General features: G+C 36.1%; 1 protein-coding gene across 2 annotated transcripts in view; it reads left to right on the top strand.

Moving 5' to 3' along the window:
* Amun (protein amun) overlaps positions 1–9787 on the top strand; it is a 15191-nt gene extending 5404 nt beyond the window's left edge. For both annotated transcript variants that reach the window (XM_089638327.1, XM_089638326.1), the window contains exons 2-6: positions 1565–1661; positions 2260–2571; positions 3531–3765; positions 4601–4694; positions 9660–9787. In XM_089638327.1, coding sequence (XP_089494453.1) covers positions 1644–1661; positions 2260–2571; positions 3531–3765; positions 4601–4694; positions 9660–9768 — 768 coding nt within the window. In that variant the 5' untranslated portion in view covers positions 1565–1643 and the 3' untranslated portion in view covers positions 9769–9787. The remainder of the gene's footprint in view (positions 1–1564; positions 1662–2259; positions 2572–3530; positions 3766–4600; positions 4695–9659) is intronic.
* The last annotated feature ends 719 nt before the right edge of the window (positions 9788–10506 follow it).

The raw sequence follows: 10506 nt of genomic DNA, 5'->3' as shown, positions 1-10506 counted from the left end.
TGAGCAACCTACCCAAAAATTTGTAATTTAAAACATAATATTTTCTATGTTCTATGGTTCCCTTCTGAATCGAACTTCTCTACCAACTTTTAACTTTTCTAGAGTTCAATACATCATAGGTCTAAACAAAATCTCTGATTGCAATTACGTCATGTAAATTTCCTGGTGTAAAAAAAAATAGACTGGTGACAAAATGTGAGCCAATTTAATTTTTTTTTTATTATTAAGAAGTCTAATTTGAATTTTAACCTAAAGTTTAAACCCCATTTGCACAATAATTAGTGAGTCCCTGTAGAATGCATTCCACTGGAATGTAGGGGGGAGGGGGTTACAGACACCTGTTGATCTCTTCTTGATAGCAGCTGTCACCTGTATATTATTATTACACTCCTTGCGTCTCACCCAATGGACCAACCACCCTTTTTAACAGTTACTGTTTGCGAATATTCTCTTAGAAGTGGTTACGCAATTGTACTATTTAACAATACCTTATTATTCATCTTGCAAAATTCATTATTTTGTTTTATTGCTCTTTTGCATAAATTATAATTGATTTTATCCATTTTTTCATTCCATCTTCTGCATCACTTTTGCTGATAATATAATCTCTATTCTTTCGTCACGTTTGTGCGATCCTTTGTAGCAATTTCTTCCCTTTTAAAAGATGTATAAAAACAGTTATGAGCTTTCCTCATACTAATGTTGTTGAATTATTGTAAGCATGTGCGGGAAACTTGGCCTAGGTCTGTGGCAGGCCTAATTCCATGCCAGCTACGTGAGCTACAACTACAATGGTAGTAGATAATTAGTATTGCGAGCCTCATATTTCCATAGCCATGCTTATTTCCCCATACCATTAGGATTACATTTACAACTGTTATTAATGTCATTTTTCCTTTCTAATAAATTTTTTTATTTTTCTCTTTTATACCAAATGTTTGCTTATTTATGGCTCGTCAAATCTTGCCTTTTTTCTCTTATTATTTTTATATTAGTCTTTAAAGATAACGAAAATATTTTAAAAAAAGGCACGCCCTTTTGGCAGACAGAGTGGGGCCTGATCACTGCTCAAAAAAATCAGCCCGGACATCCACCGTGCGTGGCTCGATTTTGACATTTTTTTTTATCATTCACATTGCTCTGACCTTGAATTTCTTTTGCTCCACTAACGTAAACATCTAAGCTAAAAACCACCCAGTACTATAGTATAATGATGGTCATAATTTATGATACAGACTAGAGAGATGTAGGTATTTATCAACTAAAGAAAAATTGAAAAAACCAAGAATTGGGGACTTTGTTTTTCGCGCACCTGGATGAAGTAACTATATTTCTTCTTCAACATATCAAAAAATATCAATGGAGTAAAAAATAAGCCACATTTTAAATCCCGGTCGAGTACTATTGCGTGCCTCTATCACACAGGTGTGCGTCAGCCGTGCCGTGGGCTTGTCTTTTAGAACCATCAGCCGCGAGTAAAAACTTAAATTGGATGTACGTATATTATTATGTTTGTACTTTGAGTGATTTAGTGTGTAATAAAATGTATTTGTCGTTCTTCCAGGTATCAAAATGAGCTTCCACATCTGATCAAGGCCCGCGGCAAAGATGCACATTTAGTCCACGAAGAATTGGTACAGTTAATGAAATGGAAGCAAACGGTTAGTATTGGCTTTATTACACTCTCTTCTTATTCTACAAAATAATATATCTGTCTCCAAGAAATAAATTCTTAACCCATTGACCTCCGAATTGTTAAGCTACAAAATTGGCCCCCCACCTTTTGAATTAATTTTGTACCAAAATGATTTAATCTGCAGTGGTTTACCGAATCTAATATAATTTTTAAACCGTGTAAAACATAATTTTTTTAATTAAACTTGTGTTTTAAGTTAAGTAAAACACATATTTAAAACGACCTTACTAAGCACGTGGCCAGATTGTTGTGATTAATTGATTATTATGGATATATATATTAAAAATATACATGGATGACTTTAGTCACGTTTCACATAATAGTCTCATCACTACTTCCTTATCCATAAGCCTTTATAAAATCTCCTGGCATAAAATCAATCATAAATTGTTGACGTTTGGACTAATCCAAACCATTTCACAGCCCCTATGACATCTGTCTATCAATTGTTGCTTTCATAAAAACTAAGTATGGTGATGTTTTGTAAAGTGCTATTTCACAAAAATTTCAAAATCAAATTGGCTTATAATGAATGAGTTTTTTAATGCTATGTGTGTTTGCAGCGAGGCAAGTTCTACCCGCAGCTGTCGTACCTGGTTAAGGTGAACACGCCGCGCGCCGTGATGCAGGAGACGAAGAAGGCGTTCCGCAAGATGCCCAACATCGAGCAGGCTATCACAGCCCTGTCCAACCTGAAGGGTGTGGGCACCACCACAGCCTCCGCGCTGCTGGCGGCCGCCGATCCCGATGTGGCGCCCTTCATGGCTGACGAGTGCCTCAAGGCCATACCCGAGATGGACGGCATCGACTACACCGCCAAGGAGTACCTCAACTTTGTGGCACATATACGCAACACATGTGACCGCCTCAATAAAGTAAGTCAAAGCAATGCTACATTTCTTTTACCCATTTCTATAATCTTCCATCATTTTATACACGGTGTATGGAAACTCATAGTACAAGCAGGAAACTGTTAAATCTACAACTCAAAAAGAACCCCAAAAAACAATTATTTGTGCAAGGGTTATAAACTATTGTAGCCGCCACATTTTAAAAGACATTAAACAGCTGATGTCAACCCCTCGACCTTAGATTTTGTAAAAGTAATGTAGATTCACCAGTTTCCCGCTTGTACTACTAGTTTCGGGACACGGACGGAGAGTTATCAGTCGCACAGCCTTTAGTCATTAATTAATTGACCTTTTGAATGTAAATGAATCACCTAACATTGTCCAATTGACTATAAAAAACATAATGGTTTAAAATGGGTGAAAAATTTCTTTTGTAAAATTTATTTTTTGATAATAACATGTTTTTAATCCTTTTACCATTCAAAAGAGGTTTGGTGATATTTCCTTTTAAAGCCAGCTTTATATAGATGGCTGCCAGAAGACTTATTGTAAGTTTCTCATTGAAATTGACAAAGTCGTGTGGATATCTCTGCAATGTTTGTGAATGCTGGAAACTTCAATGTCAAACAGCTATTGTGTGTGAAAGTGCTTTGAATATTATTGTCAATGATGACAGTGGCAGTGATTTTGCCTATTGACAACTAACATTCTTTTGAAAAGGATTTAGACTCAAAAGACTGGACTCTTTTTCAATAGCTTCATGTGTTTCCTGAGGTATATTGAGTAGTTGTCGGCCATCTACAAACCCTTGACATTGTCTCGCATTACCAAACTTGTCCAATATATCATCGCTGCGAAATAAAACACGTCTTCCCACTCCTGACAGCTGTTTGTCTTCTGAAAGTGTTCTATTCACTCCCTAGTTTCTATCCAAGAGTAGTTCTCTGGTGTGTGATAAACTAAAATGTGTGTATATTGTTTAGGAGTTGACGGAGAAGAGCATACCCACTGAGCAGAACGGCACTGGCACCGGTAGCGGCACCCTGAAGTGGGGCCCGCACCAGGTGGAGATGGCGGTGTGGGCACACTGCGTAATGTCAGAGCTGGACCCCACGCTGCTGGGCGTGCCTGACGAGGGAAAGGAGAACGGGGGGGCACAGGCACCTGCGCTCGAGACCAGCGACGAGAGCAACCTGGAACCGCCACACCTCACCAATGGTAACTAAACCCAACATCTCTCAATCACCCACCTTAACTTGTTTGAACCCCTGTGAAACGAATGTACATTATTAAATTGGCCGTTTTGCTCGGTGACTGATCAAAACAACGTAACATAAATTTTGACAAAATGTTGGTAATCGACTGTTTATATGACCACTATTTGATAAGGCTAATGTAACGGCATGGATGGCCGTTTTTCTGACCATGTCAAATGTGACGAGGGTTCAAACTGGGTCTAAGAGGGAAAATATATTAGCAAAAACACTCCTCGATACCCAGTTCCCTATTGAATGTGCCTTCCTTATCATTTTATAGAATATTTGTTGTCATCGTGGGACCCATTTTTGACGCTCACAATTTGTAATTTTCTCACATCGTTTCCCAAAGTTCTAAGAGTCCACCAAAAAATTCTGAGTCTACCCACGATATTCCCAAATTACGAATAACCTGAGAATATTTCAATTCCTCTAACTACCATCATAATAAGTGAGAAATGTTGCTTGTGCAATGGTGGAAAACTTGAAATTACTGCAGATGATCGAACCTGCAACTCCTGGGTGGGACCCGCCTTATTAAATCACTCAATGAATTAAACAATTGTCAATAGATAATGTTTCCGATGAATAAATAGATACATTTGCACTTTTCATGTCCTTCAGTTACACTTATTTTCCTCACATAACATTTAATACATTTTTAATAGCCAGAAAGATAACATGAACACATGAAACCCATATACGGCGAGTTTTATTGCCTTTTTTGTATTTTATTTAGTCTACCACACGTGCATGAATAAGTGTGAAAGTCAATAATTGGTGTATATATTGCGCAGGTAAAATAGCAGCAGAATCACTAGACGAGGCCACTACCTCCTGCACCGAAGACTCCATGGACAAGGCAGCCAGCCCCCTCCCGCCTACTAAAAGGTAAACATTGACCTCTGCCAAGCTCTTTTTTCTTATTGATCACTAATGTTAAATTTATCTTTTGTTGTTGTTTTTTTTTATTCAAACTCAATAACTCTTGATAGAAATTATGTTGAAAGGTATAAATAGACGATTTATCCAGAAGTTCCAGACAAAAAAGCTGTGCAAATTTTATAGAGTTTTTATTGGGACACAATCTCAAAACTAATGAAACAAACATCATTAAATAGGATTGTTGATCACTATTGATTTGTACTACACTAAAATTGTGTAATTAGGCTGCGATAGCCGTTCCTATTAACACATTTCTGGCGGATATTTTTTGCGCTGGCGCTACGCTATCTCCTGGCGAAAATAAAGGTGAATTTCTTAATTTGTTTCAAATTGCTTTGTCATTGAAAATAATAAAAATTTCTACACTGTAACTCAGCATACCCAACCAAGCTATAAAAGTAGTAAACGAAAATCGAATATAATTGAAATGCAACTTAATTATCCTCGTATTATGTTTATTACGGTACACCTATCGGTATTTGCCCATACCTGTTTTCTTCAAATACGCCCGACATCTCTCACTCGCTTGCACATTGTAGTTAAGTGGGGCGGAACAGAGATAGAGATGCGAATTGGGTTTCACAGTCATAAAAACGCTCATTCCAGGAATTGATTATTACAATAACTAATAATATACTATCCTTTTGTTGAAATACCGATGTAAACGAAAAGAACGAAGATAAATATAAAAAGAAGACTTGCATTACGATTCAATAACTATGTACATATAGTATATAAAAACCATATAAAATATCATATAAAAACATTGAATAATTCTGTCTTTTCTGCCATTGAAATGAAGCTGGCGCAAAAGGTAGAACTACCCTTCCCGACGTTAAGCATCAATCGAACGAATAGAACTACCTTTCCCGGCTTGAGTGTGTGAAGAATTTTTAAGTCCCTTGAAGAAGATTAAATTTGAGAAATGCCCCAATTTACTCCACATATATGTCTAAAGTTTTCCCGCTTAAAATGTTGTTTTTTTCCGGTCGCTTGGAAAATTTCTTAAGAGAGTTTCACTGTAATAAAATATAATAACTGAATATGAAAAAACAGATGCTCTCTCCCAACAGTTATTTATCACACCTTTATCTTTCTAGATAAATTTATTTAAAATAAAGTCGCCATCCGCGTCTTTCTGTGCGCTTAGTTCTTCTAAACTATGCAACTGATTTTGATAGGGTTTTCACTTCATTGAGAGAATTTCTTTTGGAAGGTTTATATACATATAATACATGTATATTATATTTATAGAAAGTAGAAAAAAGACAAAAAGATGTTTTGTGATCAAGTCCTAAAAAGATTATTTTCTTACGCTTACATTTCTAACGCTGGTTAATCCTTATGAGATACATCAAAATAATGTACTACGGAATTGTATATCTTAAAAAGGCCAACAGAAAAGTATGATGCGATGGTATATATCTATCTCTTAAGAATAACCCCCAGCAACGCTGGGTACATGTTAGCTAGTAAATAATAAAAGAAAAACCCTCCTATAAGAGATAAGCCAGCATGATAAATAAATGAACAAAAATTATGGATCAATATCCCCTGAATACAGTTCAAGGCCAAACACCATTATTATTTATTTGACCTATTTAAAACATTTCTTTCATCATTTAGATGTCACTCACTCATTAAAACACTTTGTTCAGTATATGTAGGTTACAGTAATTATTTTGTCTATTTTACTCTTTGGAGCTTATATTATTATTTTATTCAAACTAATCGACATTTATGCTTATTATTTGACTCAAGAAGTGCGTCATCATCACTTTGGTTGGACAGGGAACTTCACTTCAATGTGTTCTGAGAAATGAGATGTCAAAGTTTGCAAAGACATGTGATTCTCATGATCTATGTAACAATTTCTGATTTTTAGGTTGAATCTTGGGTTAAGTTAAACATATTTTAAAGGAAAATATTTAAATAGGATGTATGCTTAACATTTTAGAACATACCTAAATGTGCAGATAAGTTCCATATGCAAGCAGCTAGGACATCAAAATTTATTGTACAAGGTTCTAACTTCCCTCTGTCATTCCAAGATAGTGCCACATTTTATTTAAATATTTTCCCTTAAAATCAGATATCGTTAAATAGATTATATTTAACGGTGGATTATGTATAACTTGGTGAAATTAGAACCCTATCCAACCAAAGTAAATAACCACACTGCGTCTCGTAACAACGATCAACCGTCAAATACAAACAAAATGGTTAGAAATTCGTGATACAAGTATCTACAGAAATACAACACAGATGGTTCCGAAAATTATTTTGGTTATAGAAATGAGCAAAAGAAATGGTTTTGCATTCAAAGGTCATTATTGAAAAAAAAAATTACAGTTAGAACCTTATCCAACCAAGGTGATGTGATGCATTCGATTAAAGCCTGTGACAGACCACCCTTATAGCGCGCTATATTTTTGTGGCTTGGCCTAATTCAGCATATCGCTCACCGTACATTCTCATCGATAGTGTATGGCGATCGATATGCGGAAATAGGCTAAGCCATGATGCGTATATCATAATGTGTCACCTACCTAATGAAAATGAATGCATTTACAATTTATTTAATATACGATTCGTTCATTTCACCAGAATAGTCAATACGAAAAATAAAACGTTGAATATCAGGGTGGCCACAGACCTGGAAAACCGGGAATTATCAGGGAATTTTACCGAACCGGGAATTATCAGGGAAATGTCAGGGAATTTTAAAATATTCTTAAAATATCAGGGAATTCCAAAAATAAAACGAAATTCGTTATTTACGATTTGTGAAGTCCCAAAGTTGTGTTTTATTACTTTTACTTGCGGCGTGTGTAACAAAAGATATGCCGACAAAGACAAACTAGATAAGTAGGTATTTTTTAAATATTATTTTCGTAAATAGCCCTTGCAACACAATCATGTCGTAAACCACCCGCGTTGGTTTTTCCCCTATACTATGTAGGTGCGAAATCTGTAAAGAAAAAGCTAGCAAAGTTACAACAAAGTGTCAAAAGGGTCGGACACCCAGTACGGTCGTAATAAAATTTAAAGATCATCATTATCAACATTTTTACAAAGTGTCAATACAGTAGAACCTCGTTAATTCGAAATCCACGGGACATCAAAAATCAAATTCGAATTTTTATGAAAAAAAAAATACGCCGAAAATCGATTTTCTCGGCCGCCTCTTCAAATCCGGGTGGTATTTTAGTTGTAAATTCGTATTAATACCAATTATTTCTTTATTTTCGCGGCCGATTACATGCTATATTTTTACGCGTTAATCGAGATTTCGCTGCCGATTTCGGTCGCGACCTACCCTTTAAATTGAGATATTCGTAAAAATACGATATATTTCCGCGTAAATCGAGATTTCGCGGTAATTTTCCGTCGCAGCCGGCCCATTATTTCAAATATCTGAATTTAAATTCGTAAAAATACGATATATTTCCGCGTTAAACGAGAATTCGCAGCCGTATTCCGTCGCGGCCGGCTCTTAAAATTCAGATTCGAAAAAAAATCGCAAAAATACGATATTTTTCCGTGTAAATCGAGAATGCGCGGCCGATTTCCGTCGCGGCCGACCTTTTAAATTAAAATATTTGATGTAAATTCGTAAAAATATGAAATATTTCCGCGTAAATCGAATTTTATCAGCAGTTTTTCGTCGCGGCCGCCCTTTTAAGTTCAGATATTTGAAGTAAATTCGTAAAGATATGTCATATTTCAGCGTGAATCGAAATTTTTCGGCCGATTTCCGTCGCGCCGTATTTTTTAACTCGGATATTCGAAGTAAAGTTAGTAAAAATACGATATATTTCCGCATAAATTGAAATTTCGCGTCCGATTTCCGTCGCGGCGGGCCCTTTAAAATTTGATATTCGAAATAAATTCGTAAAAATACGATATATTTACGCGTAAATCGAGATTTCGCGGCCGATTTCCGTCGCAGCGGGCCATTTAAATTCAAATATTTGAAATAAATTCGTAAATATACGATACATTTACGCGTAAATCGAAATTTCGCGGCCGAGTTTCGTCGCGGCCGACCCTTTAAATACAGATATTAGGTGTAAACTCGTAAAACTACGACATATATCCGCGTAAAACGTATTTTCTCGGCCCTTCAAACTCGGATATTCGAAATAAATTTGAAAAAATACAACATTCCAGTGTAAATCGATTCAGATTTACAAAATAATAATACTAATTAGGACAATGTATAACCAAGTAAAAATACATTTTTCGGCGTTTTACCGCCACGGCTGACTTTTAGATTCAGATTTACGAAATATTGTGATTTATTTTCGCAAAAATCAAATTTTTTCGAATTTCACGAACAAATTTTCGTGCGCAGACAAAAATAAATTTCAAATTACGAATTAACGAATTTCGACTTAAAAAAAAATTTGAATGAAATAATTTTCTGCGGAAATTTTTTTGGCGAAAATTTCGAATTACGCGTTTTTTCGAATTATCGGGGTTCTACTGTACTTACTTTTGTTTATTTGTCTATTTTTGTTTGGTCTTTTCATTTGTACACAAATTGTCTTCAGGCGAAATATCATAAATTTGTAATAAGTGTATTTTGTTTTGAATAGATCATTGTGGTGCAAGGAAATAATAAATGCTTTAGATGACAGAATTCCCTTTATTTATGTATCTGTTCTAATTTTCTGGCGTAGATGAAAATCGTGTTTCAAAAATAAAATTTTGAACGATATGTCCTTATACCAAATAAAACATATCAGGGAAAAATATAGAAACTGCCCTGGAAAACCTGGATTTATCAGGGAATTTTGAAATCCGTTTTTTGTGGCCACCCTGAATATGATACATTATAACATGTGGTGTTTTGCTCTTTACGCCAGTCAATCTATATATTATAACACGTATGTTTGTTTGCCCTAGATCATCGGAGGTGATAGACGGCAGTTCGGAGGAGAACTCCCTGGGCGTGGAGGAAGACGAGGCAGCGCCCCCCGCCAAGAGGCCGCGCGCCTCTCCCCCTGCCCAGTGACCCCCCGCCCCCCGAGCCCCCCAAGCCACCACCACCTAGTGCCGCCCACCAGACTACCATCACCAACCAACCACCCACCGCCGCAGCAGCAATCTCTATTCTTATTGCCCATTCGTCTACCAGTCCAACCAACGTGTGAAGTCCGAATCCCACTTAACGATTTTCAAACGTGTGTCTGGCGATACACCAATCTACCTTCGATCGCCAATCGATTGTTGGTCACCAATGTTGTCACGGTATCGCGAGTTTCTCTTTGGGGTATATTTGGAGCGTCTTTTGCGGTATTGTGTGCTTTTATACAGTGTTCTGCTGATTTAGAATGAATTAATTATGTGAAATGATTTTTGTATTATTTGTCTCGAGTCACACGTGTCTGTTATTGTCTGATTATTATTGTCAGTTTTGCACGGGGTTATATTGTGATCATTTGATTATTTTTTGACTGGTGATGATTTAAAACAATGATTACTTGGGTTCTCTAGTTATGTTTCTATAGCGCCCTGACGATGTAAAGCTAAATTTTAAATCCATCACATTATTTTTTCAAGAAATTAAGTAATAATACATATTTTAATTTTGTATTAATTTTCCATTTGACAAGATATTTTTCGCTCTAGATTTGATTGGAATTTGAATGTTAATCTTTAGGAATAGGCAGACTGCAAACTTGGCAGTTTGTCTGTGTTGTAAGTATTCTGTCTGTATTGTAACAATGATAACTTCTGGCAATTCTTGTGT

The sequence above is a fragment of the Hesperophylax consimilis genome, chromosome 12, assembly GCF_061612785.1.
Source record: "Hesperophylax consimilis isolate HC1 chromosome 12, BYU_Hcon_1.0, whole genome shotgun sequence".
NCBI classification, from domain to species: Eukaryota; Metazoa; Arthropoda; class Insecta; order Trichoptera; family Limnephilidae; genus Hesperophylax; species Hesperophylax consimilis.
Note: the sequence above shows the minus strand (reverse complement) of the source record. Positions and strands in the feature narration are given on the sequence as shown.